The following is an 18,884-nucleotide window of genomic DNA, read 5'->3' as shown; positions in this document are numbered from 1 at the left end:
CTAGTCCTGGGGTCACCCGTCCCCTCCTCCCCCCCAGGGCCATTGTCCCACTGCCCAGTGCTCCTCCTCTCACACGTGCGAGTGGAGCTGTCACTGTCCTCCTCCCTCCTACCAGCTGGTGCAGAAACAACTCCTGGACTTGAAAGAGGACGAAGGTGGGCCGGCAGCCCCGAGCCACAGTGCACCCGGAATGGGCTCAAGTCCATCTGAGTCCCACGCCGGCCAAGATGCCCAGAGGCACGACCAAGACCGCCATCGAGGGGTCAGTGATGAAGCCTGCCCACCAGAGATTGATTGTGAGGCTCTTCATAGGCCCATCCGAACAGACACTGGCCCGTTCGTGCTCAGAGTCTTTGTTCCCCCTCGAGGACGTCAGGCTGGCAAGGGAGGCTGGACCCCAGGCTTTCCTCCTCAAGCTCCACCACCAGCTGCCCAGCTGACCCCTATCATTCGCCCAGTGAACTCTGGGCCATGGCCACATGGCACTTCCAGGGAGGGCCGCCTGGCCACCAACCAGTCCAACGCCTCGCAGGATGGCTCCTCTAACACCCAGAGAGAGTACAGTAACTTCCGACGTTGGCAGCACATCAAACCCCTGGCCCTGAGACACTTTCGCCTGAGTCCTGATGCAGAAGCTTTCTCCTGCTTTCTCATGTGAGTGAACGCTCAGGGGGTCCTGAGCTTATGGGAGCTTTTAGATAAAGAGGAACTGGGGATGGACTCGCACGTTAGGTTTCTAGGGATACTGGAAGGAAGGTGTGAGGGCGATGTCCATGCTATGAGAGGGCACATTGTCGGTCACATGGGTGGGCCTGCCAGTCCGTGACATCAGGACTGAAATGTGCCCTATCTCAATGGGCCCCACCACCCTGTGAGTCTGGCCAGCTTGCTCTTCCATGATTCTCATGGTAATATGGACTGAAGACTTGCAGTCAGAGAGGGTCGTGGTGTAAGGTGAGGAGCCCAGGAGTGGATGCCGCACTCTCCTGTGGTGCCGTGTCCTTTCATACAGGACTTGAGCGTACATGACCAGGGGAGGTCACTTCAGAGGAGGGGGAGGAGCGCGGGGCCCAGGAGAGCGCTTTATGCATGCCTCCACTTCGTTGTGGAGAATTCCACTAGGAACAGGGTGATGGTAGAGCTCTCCTAAGGGCGTGGGCTCTCTCCCACTAGACTTGTGAGCCTGGCAGGCATTTCCATCCTAAACCTCCGGTCCCTGGTAAAAAGGGGACAATTACACTTCACTCAGAGGACTGTGCCGAAGACTCCTTGGGCTAATCTGTGAAGTGTTAGCAGATTGCTTGGCACATGCCATGCCTCATTGATGATGGTGATTTTTATTATGAAAATGCAGCCTTGAGGAGGAAAAGAGCTCCCCAAGGCACAATGTCCCAGCTCTAGCCTGGGAGTGGATGGTCATCCTTGAGTGAGTGTGAGGCGGTGACAGCAGTGGCCGGGAAGGCTTGTCTTTGCCCTCCCAGACGCCCGCCTCTCACCCTCCTGTTGCTCAGTCATTCTGGGTTGAGTGATGTGTGGTCCACATGGGCGGGTGGGGTCAGGCAGGTGGGGGCTGGGCTGGGCCCGGAGACTGACCCCGAGGGCTTACAGCCCAGTGCTTCGATCCGTGGCCCGCCTGAATCCCACCATGCCGCTGGAGGAGGGACTGCGGAGGGCCGTGCAGGAATGGCGGCGCTTGAGCAACCTTGACCGGATGATCCACTACGAGATGGCGGAAAAGTGAGTCAGCGTCCTGGGCCCAGGGGCTGCGTGGAGGGTGAGGCGAGTGGGTGAGGGCAGGGTCTGGCCGTGGGGGTGCTCATCAGAGAGGACAGAGGAGAAGGGCTGTCACCCAGCACAGGGGCCCCGCAGCCCAGGGGCCCTACTGTCCTCCAGAAACCCCTCCCTCACCTTGAGCGTTTGAGACTTCTGTCCTTCCTCCACCAGGAGCTCTGCCTTCCCCTGATTTTGACCTACCCTTGCCTTGACATGAAGGTCTCAGGACGGGGCAGGGTGAAGCTGTGAGTCCAGTAGGGGTCCAACTCCGGCCATATGGGCTGGGCCGGGGAAAGAGCTCCACCCGCCAGCCTGCTGCTTCCTTAGTGGTGGGTGGCTGGCGGCCACTTCACATAGATTTGGGACCACCTCTCCTCATGAAAAGTGCCCTGAGTGGGTACCCTGGCATCCCTGAAGAGGCTGGGGAAGCCAGCTGTCGTCGGCCCAAGGGTCTCCGGCCCTTCCAGTGTTTGCTCCATGGTAATCCCCTTGGTGTAAGAAACAAAAGCAAACAAACGAGCGCCTCTCAGAGGAAGGGAAGGCCTCTCCTCTAAGCTCAGCATCCACATCGTCCAGCCTCTCCTGGGCCCTGTCTCCAGGTCTAAGTTCCAGGACTCTCAGTCCTAGCCCAGTGTCCTGGATTCGGGCAAGGGCCCCTGTGGGGAACACATGCCTGTTCCAGCCTCTGGCTGTCAGCCCTTCATGTGGTTCTGGATGGGGACGGGGGCATGAGGAGGGTGCCCCCTGGGTCAGCCATGTGTCCCGTTGACCTGGTTCAATTCAGCGACCTGGGTCTATGCTGTTGCATGCCCTCCAGTGCTGGTGAGGCAGGAAGGGTCCCAGATCTTGTTATCACTTCCAGGAGCAGCTCTCTGCTGTGGACAGCACCTCACAGGGCCTTGACGGCCCCAAGGCACATCCTCTCCCAGTGCCTCATTCTTGGCTGCCTCTGTTGGGCTCCAGAACCCAGGCCTTTTTCTCAGGGTGGCCTGTGCCTCCGTCACCCCCCAGGTTCATGGAATTTGCGGCCGAGGAGGAGACGCACATTCAGCATTTGCAGTGGATGCAGTGCGCGCAGGACCTGCCTCCTCCAGCCCCACCGAAGCTGGATCCTCGGGGGCCCCCAGCCCCGAAAGTGCGCCTTCAGCCAGGCACCCAGCTTCCCACTGGAGCTGAAGGCACAGGTAACAGGGGCCTAGGCTTGGCCACCGTCCCCGTGTGGATCCTTTTCTTTCAAGACAGGGGCATTGGTCTTTCAACCAAAACAGCCACCGAGGCGGGGTGTGGGGGGGTGGGGTCTCAGCTGCCCCTTGTCACTACGGGGTATTGACTTGGTCAGTTTTGTAACTCCTCTCACACCTCCCTGTCAAAGGACCCCACACTAAGTCTGCCTAAGAAGTGGGCTTGATGGGGAGACCCCTAGAAAATTGGAGGTTCCCCACTTCCTTACTTGTGACTCTCTTAGATGACCCCCTAACCTCCCCTCTCCAGCTGTGCATGAGGCTTCAGATGGTCCTGACCCCTCCCACACCCACATCAACGTCCCCCAAACAATGCCCTCACCAACGTGCGCTCGGTGGTCAGGAGGTGGACCGGGAGTCCCTCACCTTCCTTCCCTTCCTCCTGCTCTGCCTCAGCCTGTGCTCCCAGGATGTCCGGCCCCAGGGCCCAGCCCTCGCACCCGAAGCCACACAGATCCCAGCGGACCCCGGAGCCCAAGGCGCCCAAGGAGATTCCCCCTGAGACTGTGAGGGAGTATGTGGACAGGATGGAGGCGCTGGTGGGGCCCGTCCACTCAGCCAGAGGCAAGTCACATGCAGAATGTGGAAAGGACGGAAATGAGCTGAAGCAGGAAGAGGACGACGCCTACTTGGACCCGTGTCTCTTGAGCTACATTGACGAGCTGCGTTCCCGGGAAGACTCTGTCACCAAGGTAGGCTGGGTCTGGAGCCTGGGGTCAACAAGATGCCAGGGCATGGAACTCTCAGCACCCAAGATCTGGGTTCTGCTCAGGCCGATGGGACTTAAGCTCAGCTCCTTGTTCCTGAGCCCGGTGTTAGGGGAGGTTGACGCAGATATATGTGTGTATATGTTTGTGTCTGTGTGTATGCCGTTGTGTGTCTGTGTATGTGCATCTGTATATGTGCTCTTTTGTGTGTGACTGTGTATGTGCATGTTTGTGTGTGTGTGTGTGTGTGTGCTGACCATCCCCGCCTTGTGGAGGAGAGTGGGGGTGGGTCTCTGCTTTTCACTTTCCCTCCTGGTCTTCTTGTGTCACAGGCCACTCCTGGCCAAGGATGCTCACAGCCTCTTCTTTCTGTCCCAGGTGGAGGCAGTCATTCACCCTCGATCCCTGGCAGAATTGTTTTCCCCAGACCCACAGCTGGATCTCTTGGCCCTTGCTGAGGAGCTGAAGCAGGAGGAAGGACTCACCCCTGAAGAAGTGAGCCAGGGGAGGGAGAGGGACACTTAGGGAGCCAGGGGACTCCAGGGGAGGGGGGACCCCAGGTGATCCAGGGGACAGGGGAAACCAGGTGGCCCAGGGGAGCCAGAGGAGGGAGGGATCACAGGTAGAACAGGGGAGACAAGGGACACCCAGGAAGACCAGGGCACGGAGGGACCCCAGCGAGCAGGGGAGAGGTAGGGCCCCAGAACAGGAGGCCCACATGGCTCTGTCCGTCCCTTCCGTGCCTCGGAGGCCTGGCATGGGGAAGGGCCCTCTCTGGGGTGGGTGCAGCGCAGGGTGATAGGAAGGAGAGGATGGGGAGCCGGGAGCGGAGGGAAGGACACACAGCTGGGAATAAGGTGCAGGAGGATGGCAGGAACGCCACCGTGTCTGCATTTGGAGTCTAGTCCTGGGGTCACCCGTCCCCTCCTCCCCCCCAGGGCCATTGTCCCACTGCCCAGTGCTCCTCCTCTCACACGTGCGAGTGGAGCTGTCACTGTCCTCCTCCCTCCTACCAGCTGGTGCAGAAACAACTCCTGGACTTGAAAGAGGACGAAGGTGGGCCGGCAGCCCCGAGCCACAGTGCACCCGGAATGGGCTCAAGTCCATCTGAGTCCCACGCCGGCCAAGATGCCCAGAGGCACGACCAAGACCGCCATCGAGGGGTCAGTGATGAAGCCTGCCCACCAGAGATTGATTGTGAGGCTCTTCATAGGCCCATCCGAACAGACACTGGCCCGTTCGTGCTCAGAGTCTTTGTTCCCCCTCGAGGACGTCAGGCTGGCAAGGGAGGCTGGACCCCAGGCTTTCCTCCTCAAGCTCCACCACCAGCTGCCCAGCTGACCCCTATCATTCGCCCAGTGAACTCTGGGCCATGGCCACATGGCACTTCCAGGGAGGGCCGCCTGGCCACCAACCAGTCCAACGCCTCGCAGGATGGCTCCTCTAACACCCAGAGAGAGTACAGTAACTTCCGACGTTGGCAGCACATCAAACCCCTGGCCCTGAGACACTTTCGCCTGAGTCCTGATGCAGAAGCTTTCTCCTGCTTTCTCATGTGAGTGAACGCTCAGGGGGTCCTGAGCTTATGGGAGCTTTTAGATAAAGAGGAACTGGGGATGGACTCGCACGTTAGGTTTCCAGGGATACTGGAAGGAAGGTGTGAGGGCGATGTCCATGCTATGAGAGGGCACATTGTCGGTCACATGGGTGGGCCTGCCAGTCCGTGACATCAGGACTGAAATGTGCCCTATCTCAACGGGCCCCACCACCCTGTGAGTCTGGCCAGCTTGCTCTTCCATGATTCTCATGGTAATATGGACTGAAGACTTGCAGTCAGAGAGGGTCGTGGTGTAAGGTGAGGAGCCCAGGAGTGGATGCCGCACTCTCCTGTGGTGCCGTGTCCTTTCATACAGGACTTGAGCGTACATGACCAGGGGAGGTCACTTCAGAGGAGGGGGAGGAGCGCGGGGCCCAGGAGAGCGCTTTATGCATGCCTCCACTTCGTTGTGGAGAATTCCACTAGGAACAGGGTGATGGTAGAGCTCTCCTAAGGGCGTGGGCTCTCTCCCACTAGACTTGTGAGCCTGGCAGGCATTTCCATCCTAAACCTCCGGTCCCTGGTAAAAAGGGGACAATTACACTTCACTCAGAGGACTGTGCCGAAGACTCCTTGGGCTAATCTATGAAGTGTTAGCAGATTGCTTGGCACATGCCATGCCTCATTGATGATGGTGATTTTTATTATGAAAATGCAGCCTTGAGGAGGAAAAGAGCTCCCCAAGGCACAATGTCCCAGCTCTAGCCTGGGAGTGGATGGTCATCCTTGAGTGAGTGTGAGGCGGTGACAGCAGTGGCCGGGAAGGCTTGTCTTTGCCCTCCCAGACGCCCGCCTCTCACCCTCCTGTTGCTCAGTCATTCTGGGTTGAGTGATGTGTGGTCCACATGGGCGGGTGGGGTCAGGCAGGTGGGGGCTGGGCTGGGCCCGGAGACTGACCCCGAGGGCTTACAGCCCAGTGCTTCGATCCGTGGCCCGCCTGAATCCCACCATGCCGCTGGAGGAGGGACTGCGGAGGGCCGTGCAGGAATGGCGGCGCTTGAGCAACCTTGACCGGATGATCCACTACGAGATGGCGGAAAAGTGAGTCAGCGTCCTGGGCCCAGGGGCTGCGTGGAGGGTGAGGCGAGTGGGTGAGGGCAGGGTCTGGCCGTGGGGGTGCTCATCAGAGAGGACAGAGGAGAAGGGCTGTCACCCAGCACAGGGGCCCCGCAGCCCAGGGGCCCTACTGTCCTCCAGAAACCCCTCCCTCACCTTGAGCGTTTGAGACTTCTGTCCTTCCTCCACCAGGAGCTCTGCCTTCCCCTGATTTTGACCTACCCTTGCCTTGACATGAAGGTCTCAGGACGGGGCAGGGTGAAGCTGTGAGTCCAGTAGGGGTCCAACTCCGGCCATATGGGCTGGGCCGGGGAAAGAGCTCCACCCGCCAGCCTGCTGCTTCCTTAGTGGTGGGTGGCTGGCGGCCACTTCACATAGATTTGGGACCACCTCTCCTCATGAAAAGTGCCCTGAGTGGGTACCCTGGCATCCCTGAAGAGGCTGGGGAAGCCAGCTGTCGTCGGCCCAAGGGTCTCCGGCCCTTCCAGTGTTTGCTCCATGGTAATCCCCTTGGTGTAAGAAACAAAAGCAAACAAACGAGCGCCTCTCAGAGGAAGGGAAGGCCTCTCCTCTAAGCTCAGCATCCACATCGTCCAGCCTCTCCTGGGCCCTGTCTCCAGGTCTAAGTTCCAGGACTCTCAGTCCTAGCCCAGTGTCCTGGATTCGGGCAAGGGCCCCTGTGGGGAACACATGCCTGTTCCAGCCTCTGGCTGTCAGCCCTTCATGTGGTTCTGGATGGGGACGGGGGCATGAGGAGGGTGCCCCCTGGGTCAGCCATGTGTCCCGTTGACCTGGTTCAATTCAGCGACCTGGGTCTATGCTGTTGCATGCCCTCCAGTGCTGGTGAGGCAGGAAGGGTCCCAGATCTTGTTATCACTTCCAGGAGCAGCTCTCTGCTGTGGACAGCACCTCACAGGGCCTTGACGGCCCCAAGGCACATCCTCTCCCAGTGCCTCATTCTTGGCTGCCTCTGTTGGGCTCCAGAACCCAGGCCTTTTTCTCAGGGTGGCCTGTGCCTCCGTCACCCCCCAGGTTCATGGAATTTGCGGCCGAGGAGGAGACGCACATTCAGCATTTGCAGTGGATGCAGTGCGCGCAGGACCTGCCTCCTCCAGCCCCACCGAAGCTGGATCCTCGGGGGCCCCCAGCCCCGAAAGTGCGCCTTCAGCCAGGCACCCAGCTTCCCACTGGAGCTGAAGGCACAGGTAACAGGGGCCTAGGCTTGGCCACCGTCCCCGTGTGGATCCTTTTCTTTCAAGACAGGGGCATTGGTCTTTCAACCAAAACAGCCACCGAGGCGGGGTGTGGGGGGGTGGGGTCTCAGCTGCCCCTTGTCACTACGGGGTATTGACTTGGTCAGTTTTGTAACTCCTCTCACACCTCCCTGTCAAAGGACCCCACACTAAGTCTGCCTAAGAAGTGGGCTTGATGGGGAGACCCCTAGAAAATTGGAGGTTCCCCACTTCCTTACTTGTGACTCTCTTAGATGACCCCCTAACCTCCCCTCTCCAGCTGTGCATGAGGCTTCAGATGGTCCTGACCCCTCCCACACCCACATCAACGTCCCCCAAACAATGCCCTCACCAACGTGCGCTCGGTGGTCAGGAGGTGGACCGGGAGTCCCTCACCTTCCTTCCCTTCCTCCTGCTCTGCCTCAGCCTGTGCTCCCAGGATGTCCGGCCCCAGGGCCCAGCCCTCGCACCCGAAGCCACACAGATCCCAGCGGACCCCGGAGCCCAAGGCGCCCAAGGAGATTCCCCCTGAGACTGTGAGGGAGTATGTGGACAGGATGGAGGCGCTGGTGGGGCCCGTCCACTCAGCCAGAGGCAAGTCACATGCAGAATGTGGAAAGGACGGAAATGAGCTGAAGCAGGAAGAGGACGACGCCTACTTGGACCCGTGTCTCTTGAGCTACATTGACGAGCTGCGTTCCCGGGAAGACTCTGTCACCAAGGTAGGCTGGGTCTGGAGCCTGGGGTCAACAAGATGCCAGGGCATGGAACTCTCAGCACCCAAGATCTGGGTTCTGCTCAGGCCGATGGGACTTAAGCTCAGCTCCTTGTTCCTGAGCCCGGTGTTAGGGGAGGTTGACGCAGATATATGTGTGTATATGTTTGTGTCTGTGTGTATGCCGTTGTGTGTCTGTGTATGTGCATCTGTATATGTGCTCTTTTGTGTGTGACTGTGTATGTGCATGTTTGTGTGTGTGTGTGTGTGTGTGCTGACCATCCCCGCCTTGTGGAGGAGAGTGGGGGTGGGTCTCTGCTTTTCACTTTCCCTCCTGGTCTTCTTGTGTCACAGGCCACTCCTGGCCAAGGATGCTCACAGCCTCTTCTTTCTGTCCCAGGTGGAGGCAGTCATTCACCCTCGATCCCTGGCAGAATTGTTTTCCCCAGACCCACAGCTGGATCTCTTGGCCCTTGCTGAGGAGCTGAAGCAGGAGGAAGGACTCACCCCTGAAGAAGTGAGCCAGGGGAGGGAGAGGGACACTTAGGGAGCCAGGGGACTCCAGGGGAGGGGGGACCCCAGGTGATCCAGGGGACAGGGGAAACCAGGTGGCCCAGGGGAGCCAGAGGAGGGAGGGATCACAGGTAGAACAGGGGAGACAAGGGACACCCAGGAAGACCAGGGCACGGAGGGACCCCAGCGAGCAGGGGAGAGGTAGGGCCCCAGAACAGGAGGCCCACATGGCTCTGTCCGTCCCTTCCGTGCCTCGGAGGCCTGGCATGGGGAAGGGCCCTCTCTGGGGTGGGTGCAGCGCAGGGTGATAGGAAGGAGAGGATGGGGAGCCGGGAGCGGAGGGAAGGACACACAGCTGGGAATAAGGTGCAGGAGGATGGCAGGAACGCCACCGTGTCTGCATTTGGAGTCTAGTCCTGGGGTCACCCGTCCCCTCCTCCCCCCCAGGGCCATTGTCCCACTGCCCAGTGCTCCTCCTCTCACACGTGCGAGTGGAGCTGTCACTGTCCTCCTCCCTCCTACCAGCTGGTGCAGAAACAACTCCTGGACTTGAAAGAGGACGAAGGTGGGCCGGCAGCCCCGAGCCACAGTGCACCCGGAATGGGCTCAAGTCCATCTGAGTCCCACGCCGGCCAAGATGCCCAGAGGCACGACCAAGACCGCCATCGAGGGGTCAGTGATGAAGCCTGCCCACCAGAGATTGATTGTGAGGCTCTTCATAGGCCCATCCGAACAGACACTGGCCCGTTCGTGCTCAGAGTCTTTGTTCCCCCTCGAGGACGTCAGGCTGGCAAGGGAGGCTGGACCCCAGGCTTTCCTCCTCAAGCTCCACCACCAGCTGCCCAGCTGACCCCTATCATTCGCCCAGTGAACTCTGGGCCATGGCCACATGGCACTTCCAGGGAGGGCCGCCTGGCCACCAACCAGTCCAACGCCTCGCAGGATGGCTCCTCTAACACCCAGAGAGAGTACAGTAACTTCCGACGTTGGCAGCACATCAAACCCCTGGCCCTGAGACACTTTCGCCTGAGTCCTGATGCAGAAGCTTTCTCCTGCTTTCTCATGTGAGTGAACGCTCAGGGGGTCCTGAGCTTATGGGAGCTTTTAGATAAAGAGGAACTGGGGATGGACTCGCACGTTAGGTTTCTAGGGATACTGGAAGGAAGGTGTGAGGGCGATGTCCATGCTATGAGAGGGCACATTGTCGGTCACATGGGTGGGCCTGCCAGTCCGTGACATCAGGACTGAAATGTGCCCTATCTCAACGGGCCCCACCACCCTGTGAGTCTGGCCAGCTTGCTCTTCCATGATTCTCATGGTAATATGGACTGAAGACTTGCAGTCAGAGAGGGTCGTGGTGTAAGGTGAGGAGCCCAGGAGTGGATGCCGCACTCTCCTGTGGTGCCGTGTCCTTTCATACAGGACTTGAGCGTACATGACCAGGGGAGGTCACTTCAGAGGAGGGGGAGGAGCGCGGGGCCCAGGAGAGCGCTTTATGCATGCCTCCACTTCGTTGTGGAGAATTCCACTAGGAACAGGGTGATGGTAGAGCTCTCCTAAGGGCGTGGGCTCTCTCCCACTAGACTTGTGAGCCTGGCAGGCATTTCCATCCTAAACCTCCGGTCCCTGGTAAAAAGGGGACAATTACACTTCACTCAGAGGACTGTGCCGAAGACTCCTTGGGCTAATCTATGAAGTGTTAGCAGATTGCTTGGCACATGCCATGCCTCATTGATGATGGTGATTTTTATTATGAAAATGCAGCCTTGAGGAGGAAAAGAGCTCCCCAAGGCACAATGTCCCAGCTCTAGCCTGGGAGTGGATGGTCATCCTTGAGTGAGTGTGAGGCGGTGACAGCAGTGGCCGGGAAGGCTTGTCTTTGCCCTCCCAGACGCCCGCCTCTCACCCTCCTGTTGCTCAGTCATTCTGGGTTGAGTGATGTGTGGTCCACATGGGCGGGTGGGGTCAGGCAGGTGGGGGCTGGGCTGGGCCCGGAGACTGACCCCGAGGGCTTACAGCCCAGTGCTTCGATCCGTGGCCCGCCTGAATCCCACCATGCCGCTGGAGGAGGGACTGCGGAGGGCCGTGCAGGAATGGCGGCGCTTGAGCAACCTTGACCGGATGATCCACTACGAGATGGCGGAAAAGTGAGTCAGCGTCCTGGGCCCAGGGGCTGCGTGGAGGGTGAGGCGAGTGGGTGAGGGCAGGGTCTGGCCGTGGGGGTGCTCATCAGAGAGGACAGAGGAGAAGGGCTGTCACCCAGCACAGGGGCCCCGCAGCCCAGGGGCCCTACTGTCCTCCAGAAACCCCTCCCTCACCTTGAGCGTTTGAGACTTCTGTCCTTCCTCCACCAGGAGCTCTGCCTTCCCCTGATTTTGACCTACCCTTGCCTTGACATGAAGGTCTCAGGACGGGGCAGGGTGAAGCTGTGAGTCCAGTAGGGGTCCAACTCCGGCCATATGGGCTGGGCCGGGGAAAGAGCTCCACCCGCCAGCCTGCTGCTTCCTTAGTGGTGGGTGGCTGGCGGCCACTTCACATAGATTTGGGACCACCTCTCCTCATGAAAAGTGCCCTGAGTGGGTACCCTGGCATCCCTGAAGAGGCTGGGGAAGCCAGCTGTCGTCGGCCCAAGGGTCTCCGGCCCTTCCAGTGTTTGCTCCATGGTAATCCCCTTGGTGTAAGAAACAAAAGCAAACAAACGAGCGCCTCTCAGAGGAAGGGAAGGCCTCTCCTCTAAGCTCAGCATCCACATCGTCCAGCCTCTCCTGGGCCCTGTCTCCAGGTCTAAGTTCCAGGACTCTCAGTCCTAGCCCAGTGTCCTGGATTCGGGCAAGGGCCCCTGTGGGGAACACATGCCTGTTCCAGCCTCTGGCTGTCAGCCCTTCATGTGGTTCTGGATGGGGACGGGGGCATGAGGAGGGTGCCCCCTGGGTCAGCCATGTGTCCCGTTGACCTGGTTCAATTCAGCGACCTGGGTCTATGCTGTTGCATGCCCTCCAGTGCTGGTGAGGCAGGAAGGGTCCCAGATCTTGTTATCACTTCCAGGAGCAGCTCTCTGCTGTGGACAGCACCTCACAGGGCCTTGACGGCCCCAAGGCACATCCTCTCCCAGTGCCTCATTCTTGGCTGCCTCTGTTGGGCTCCAGAACCCAGGCCTTTTTCTCAGGGTGGCCTGTGCCTCCGTCACCCCCCAGGTTCATGGAATTTGCGGCCGAGGAGGAGACGCACATTCAGCATTTGCAGTGGATGCAGTGCGCGCAGGACCTGCCTCCTCCAGCCCCACCGAAGCTGGATCCTCGGGGGCCCCCAGCCCCGAAAGTGCGCCTTCAGCCAGGCACCCAGCTTCCCACTGGAGCTGAAGGCACAGGTAACAGGGGCCTAGGCTTGGCCACCGTCCCCGTGTGGATCCTTTTCTTTCAAGACAGGGGCATTGGTCTTTCAACCAAAACAGCCACCGAGGCGGGGTGTGGGGGGGTGGGGTCTCAGCTGCCCCTTGTCACTACGGGGTATTGACTTGGTCAGTTTTGTAACTCCTCTCACACCTCCCTGTCAAAGGACCCCACACTAAGTCTGCCTAAGAAGTGGGCTTGATGGGGAGACCCCTAGAAAATTGGAGGTTCCCCACTTCCTTACTTGTGACTCTCTTAGATGACCCCCTAACCTCCCCTCTCCAGCTGTGCATGAGGCTTCAGATGGTCCTGACCCCTCCCACACCCACATCAACGTCCCCCAAACAATGCCCTCACCAACGTGCGCTCGGTGGTCAGGAGGTGGACCGGGAGTCCCTCACCTTCCTTCCCTTCCTCCTGCTCTGCCTCAGCCTGTGCTCCCAGGATGTCCGGCCCCAGGGCCCAGCCCTCGCACCCGAAGCCACACAGATCCCAGCGGACCCCGGAGCCCAAGGCGCCCAAGGAGATTCCCCCTGAGACTGTGAGGGAGTATGTGGACAGGATGGAGGCGCTGGTGGGGCCCGTCCACTCAGCCAGAGGCAAGTCACATGCAGAATGTGGAAAGGACGGAAATGAGCTGAAGCAGGAAGAGGACGACGCCTACTTGGACCCGTGTCTCTTGAGCTACATTGACGAGCTGCGTTCCCGGGAAGACTCTGTCACCAAGGTAGGCTGGGTCTGGAGCCTGGGGTCAACAAGATGCCAGGGCATGGAACTCTCAGCACCCAAGATCTGGGTTCTGCTCAGGCCGATGGGACTTAAGCTCAGCTCCTTGTTCCTGAGCCCGGTGTTAGGGGAGGTTGACGCAGATATATGTGTGTATATGTTTGTGTCTGTGTGTATGCCGTTGTGTGTCTGTGTATGTGCATCTGTATATGTGCTCTTTTGTGTGTGACTGTGTATGTGCATGTTTGTGTGTGTGTGTGTGTGTGTGCTGACCATCCCCGCCTTGTGGAGGAGAGTGGGGGTGGGTCTCTGCTTTTCACTTTCCCTCCTGGTCTTCTTGTGTCACAGGCCACTCCTGGCCAAGGATGCTCACAGCCTCTTCTTTCTGTCCCAGGTGGAGGCAGTCATTCACCCTCGATCCCTGGCAGAATTGTTTTCCCCAGACCCACAGCTGGATCTCTTGGCCCTTGCTGAGGAGCTGAAGCAGGAGGAAGGACTCACCCCTGAAGAAGTGAGCCAGGGGAGGGAGAGGGACACTTAGGGAGCCAGGGGACTCCAGGGGAGGGGGGACCCCAGGTGATCCAGGGGACAGGGGAAACCAGGTGGCCCAGGGGAGCCAGAGGAGGGAGGGATCACAGGTAGAACAGGGGAGACAAGGGACACCCAGGAAGACCAGGGCACGGAGGGACCCCAGCGAGCAGGGGAGAGGTAGGGCCCCAGAACAGGAGGCCCACATGGCTCTGTCCGTCCCTTCCGTGCCTCGGAGGCCTGGCATGGGGAAGGGCCCTCTCTGGGGTGGGTGCAGCGCAGGGTGATAGGAAGGAGAGGATGGGGAGCCGGGAGCGGAGGGAAGGACACACAGCTGGGAATAAGGTGCAGGAGGATGGCAGGAACGCCACCGTGTCTGCATTTGGAGTCTAGTCCTGGGGTCACCCGTCCCCTCCTCCCCCCCAGGGCCATTGTCCCACTGCCCAGTGCTCCTCCTCTCACACGTGCGAGTGGAGCTGTCACTGTCCTCCTCCCTCCTACCAGCTGGTGCAGAAACAACTCCTGGACTTGAAAGAGGACGAAGGTGGGCCGGCAGCCCCGAGCCACAGTGCACCCGGAATGGGCTCAAGTCCATCTGAGTCCCACGCCGGCCAAGATGCCCAGAGGCACGACCAAGACCGCCATCGAGGGGTCAGTGATGAAGCCTGCCCACCAGAGATTGATTGTGAGGCTCTTCATAGGCCCATCCGAACAGACACTGGCCCGTTCGTGCTCAGAGTCTTTGTTCCCCCTCGAGGACGTCAGGCTGGCAAGGGAGGCTGGACCCCAGGCTTTCCTCCTCAAGCTCCACCACCAGCTGCCCAGCTGACCCCTATCATTCGCCCAGTGAACTCTGGGCCATGGCCACATGGCACTTCCAGGGAGGGCCGCCTGGCCACCAACCAGTCCAACGCCTCGCAGGATGGCTCCTCTAACACCCAGAGAGAGTACAGTAACTTCCGACGTTGGCAGCACATCAAACCCCTGGCCCTGAGACACTTTCGCCTGAGTCCTGATGCAGAAGCTTTCTCCTGCTTTCTCATGTGAGTGAACGCTCAGGGGGTCCTGAGCTTATGGGAGCTTTTAGATAAAGAGGAACTGGGGATGGACTCGCACGTTAGGTTTCTAGGGATACTGGAAGGAAGGTGTGAGGGCGATGTCCATGCTATGAGAGGGCACATTGTCGGTCACATGGGTGGGCCTGCCAGTCCGTGACATCAGGACTGAAATGTGCCCTATCTCAACGGGCCCCACCACCCTGTGAGTCTGGCCAGCTTGCTCTTCCATGATTCTCATGGTAATATGGACTGAAGACTTGCAGTCAGAGAGGGTCGTGGTGTAAGGTGAGGAGCCCAGGAGTGGATGCCGCACTCTCCTGTGGTGCCGTGTCCTTTCATACAGGACTTGAGCGTACATGACCAGGGGAGGTCACTTCAGAGGAGGGGGAGGAGCGCGGGGCCCAGGAGAGCGCTTTATGCATGCCTCCACTTCGTTGTGGAGAATTCCACTAGGAACAGGGTGATGGTAGAGCTCTCCTAAGGGCGTGGGCTCTCTCCCACTAGACTTGTGAGCCTGGCAGGCATTTCCATCCTAAACCTCCGGTCCCTGGTAAAAAGGGGACAATTACACTTCACTCAGAGGACTGTGCCGAAGACTCCTTGGGCTAATCTATGAAGTGTTAGCAGATTGCTTGGCACATGCCATGCCTCATTGATGATGGTGATTTTTATTATGAAAATGCAGCCTTGAGGAGGAAAAGAGCTCCCCAAGGCACAATGTCCCAGCTCTAGCCTGGGAGTGGATGGTCATCCTTGAGTGAGTGTGAGGCGGTGACAGCAGTGGCCGGGAAGGCTTGTCTTTGCCCTCCCAGACGCCCGCCTCTCACCCTCCTGTTGCTCAGTCATTCTGGGTTGAGTGATGTGTGGTCCACATGGGCGGGTGGGGTCAGGCAGGTGGGGGCTGGGCTGGGCCCGGAGACTGACCCCGAGGGCTTACAGCCCAGTGCTTCGATCCGTGGCCCGCCTGAATCCCACCATGCCGCTGGAGGAGGGACTGCGGAGGGCCGTGCAGGAATGGCGGCGCTTGAGCAACCTTGACCGGATGATCCACTACGAGATGGCGGAAAAGTGAGTCAGCGTCCTGGGCCCAGGGGCTGCGTGGAGGGTGAGGCGAGTGGGTGAGGGCAGGGTCTGGCCGTGGGGGTGCTCATCAGAGAGGACAGAGGAGAAGGGCTGTCACCCAGCACAGGGGCCCCGCAGCCCAGGGGCCCTACTGTCCTCCAGAAACCCCTCCCTCACCTTGAGCGTTTGAGACTTCTGTCCTTCCTCCACCAGGAGCTCTGCCTTCCCCTGATTTTGACCTACCCTTGCCTTGACATGAAGGTCTCAGGACGGGGCAGGGTGAAGCTGTGAGTCCAGTAGGGGTCCAACTCCGGCCATATGGGCTGGGCCGGGGAAAGAGCTCCACCCGCCAGCCTGCTGCTTCCTTAGTGGTGGGTGGCTGGCGGCCACTTCACATAGATTTGGGACCACCTCTCCTCATGAAAAGTGCCCTGAGTGGGTACCCTGGCATCCCTGAAGAGGCTGGGGAAGCCAGCTGTCGTCGGCCCAAGGGTCTCCGGCCCTTCCAGTGTTTGCTCCATGGTAATCCCCTTGGTGTAAGAAACAAAAGCAAACAAACGAGCGCCTCTCAGAGGAAGGGAAGGCCTCTCCTCTAAGCTCAGCATCCACATCGTCCAGCCTCTCCTGGGCCCTGTCTCCAGGTCTAAGTTCCAGGACTCTCAGTCCTAGCCCAGTGTCCTGGATTCGGGCAAGGGCCCCTGTGGGGAACACATGCCTGTTCCAGCCTCTGGCTGTCAGCCCTTCATGTGGTTCTGGATGGGGACGGGGGCATGAGGAGGGTGCCCCCTGGGTCAGCCATGTGTCCCGTTGACCTGGTTCAATTCAGCGACCTGGGTCTATGCTGTTGCATGCCCTCCAGTGCTGGTGAGGCAGGAAGGGTCCCAGATCTTGTTATCACTTCCAGGAGCAGCTCTCTGCTGTGGACAGCACCTCACAGGGCCTTGACGGCCCCAAGGCACATCCTCTCCCAGTGCCTCATTCTTGGCTGCCTCTGTTGGGCTCCAGAACCCAGGCCTTTTTCTCAGGGTGGCCTGTGCCTCCGTCACCCCCCAGGTTCATGGAATTTGCGGCCGAGGAGGAGACGCACATTCAGCATTTGCAGTGGATGCAGTGCGCGCAGGACCTGCCTCCTCCAGCCCCACCGAAGCTGGATCCTCGGGGGCCCCCAGCCCCGAAAGTGCGCCTTCAGCCAGGCACCCAGCTTCCCACTGGAGCTGAAGGCACAGGTAACAGGGGCCTAGGCTTGGCCACCGTCCCCGTGTGGATCCTTTTCTTTCAAGACAGGGGCATTGGTCTTTCAACCAAAACAGCCACCGAGGCGGGGTGTGGGGGGGTGGGGTCTCAGCTGCCCCTTGTCACTACGGGGTATTGACTTGGTCAGTTTTGTAACTCCTCTCACACCTCCCTGTCAAAGGACCCCACACTAAGTCTGCCTAAGAAGTGGGCTTGATGGGGAGACCCCTAGAAAATTGGAGGTTCCCCACTTCCTTACTTGTGACTCTCTTAGATGACCCCCTAACCTCCCCTCTCCAGCTGTGCATGAGGCTTCAGATGGTCCTGACCCCTCCCACACCCACATCAACGTCCCCCAAACAATGCCCTCACCAACGTGCGCTCGGTGGTCAGGAGGTGGACCGGGAGTCCCTCACCTTCCTTCCCTTCCTCCTGCTCTGCCTCAGCCTGTGCTCCCAGGATGTCCGGCCCCAGGGCCCAGCCCTCGCACCCGAAGCCACACAGATCCCAGCGGACCCCGGAGCCCAAGGCGCCCAAGGAGATTCCCCCTGAGACTGTGAGGGAGTATGTGGACAGGATGGAGGCGCTGGTGGGGCCCGTCCACTCAGCCAGAGGCAAGTCACATGCAGAATGTGGAAAGGACGGAAATGAGCTGAAGCAGGAAGAGGACGACGCCTACTTGGACCCGTGTCTCTTGAGCTACATTGACGAGCTGCGTTCCCGGGAAGACTCTGTCACCAAGGTAGGCTGGGTCTGGAGCCTGGGGTCAACAAGATGCCAGGGCATGGAACTCTCAGCACCCAAGATCTGGGTTCTGCTCAGGCCGATGGGACTTAAGCTCAGCTCCTTGTTCCTGAGCCCGGTGTTAGGGGAGGTTGACGCAGATATATGTGTGTATATGTTTGTGTCTGTGTGTATGCCGTTGTGTGTCTGTGTATGTGCATCTGTATATGTGCTCTTTTGTGTGTGACTGTGTATGTGCATGTTTGTGTGTGTGTGTGTGTGTGTGCTGACCATCCCCGCCTTGTGGAGGAGAGTGGGGGTGGGTCTCTGCTTTTCACTTTCCCTCCTGGTCTTCTTGTGTCACAGGCCACTCCTGGCCAAGGATGCTCACAGCCTCTTCTTTCTGTCCCAGGTGGAGGCAGTCATTCACCCTCGATCCCTGGCAGAATTGTTTTCCCCAGACCCACAGCTGGATCTCTTGGCCCTTGCTGAGGAGCTGAAGCAGGAGGAAGGACTCACCCCTGAAGAAGTGAGCCAGGGGAGGGAGAGGGACACTTAGGGAGCCAGGGGACTCCAGGGGAGGGGGGACCCCAGGTGATCCAGGGGACAGGGGAAACCAGGTGGCCCAGGGGAGCCAGAGGAGGGAGGGATCACAGGTAGAACAGGGGAGACAAGGGACACCCAGGAAGACCAGGGCACGGAGGGACCCCAGCGAGCAGGGGAGAGGTAGGGCCCCAGAACAGGAGGCCCACATGGCTCTGTCCGTCCCTTCCGTGCCTCGGAGGCCTGGCATGGGGAAGGGCCCTCTCTGGGGTGGGTGCAGCGCAGGGTGATAGGAAGGAGAGGATGGGGAGCCGGGAGCGGAGGGAAGGACACACAGCTGGGAATAAGGTGCAGGAGGATGGCAGGAACGCCACCGTGTCTGCATTTGGAGTCTAGTCCTGGGGTCACCCGTCCCCTCCTCCCCCCCAGGGCCATTGTCCCACTGCCCAGTGCTCCTCCTCTCACACGTGCGAGTGGAGCTGTCACTGTCCTCCTCCCTCCTACCAGCTGGTGCAGAAACAACTCCTGGACTTGAAAGAGGACGAAGGTGGGCCGGCAGCCCCGAGCCACAGTGCACCCGGAATGGGCTCAAGTCCATCTGAGTCCCACGCCGGCCAAGATGCCCAGAGGCACGACCAAGACCGCCATCGAGGGGTCAGTGATGAAGCCTGCCCACCAGAGATTGATTGTGAGGCTCTTCATAGGCCCATCCGAACAGACACTGGCCCGTTCGTGCTCAGAGTCTTTGTTCCCCCTCGAGGACGTCAGGCTGGCAAGGGAGGCTGGAC

General features: G+C 59.6%; 1 protein-coding gene across 1 annotated transcript in view; it reads left to right on the top strand.

The window, feature by feature from the left end:
* LOC132367720 (NUT family member 2G-like) overlaps positions 1 to 18,884 on the top strand; it is a 45,853-nt gene that overhangs the window by 6,655 nt on the left and 20,314 nt on the right. The window contains exons 6-7 of the mRNA XM_059926305.1: positions 38 to 654; positions 1,609 to 1,737. Coding sequence (XP_059782288.1) covers positions 38 to 654; positions 1,609 to 1,737 — 746 coding nt within the window. The remainder of the gene's footprint in view (positions 1 to 37; positions 655 to 1,608; positions 1,738 to 18,884) is intronic.

The sequence above is a fragment of the Balaenoptera ricei genome, chromosome 6, assembly GCF_028023285.1.
Source record: "Balaenoptera ricei isolate mBalRic1 chromosome 6, mBalRic1.hap2, whole genome shotgun sequence".
In the NCBI taxonomy this organism is placed as follows: Eukaryota; Metazoa; Chordata; class Mammalia; order Artiodactyla; family Balaenopteridae; genus Balaenoptera; species Balaenoptera ricei.
This window is presented reverse-complemented; position numbering and strand designations above follow the sequence as displayed.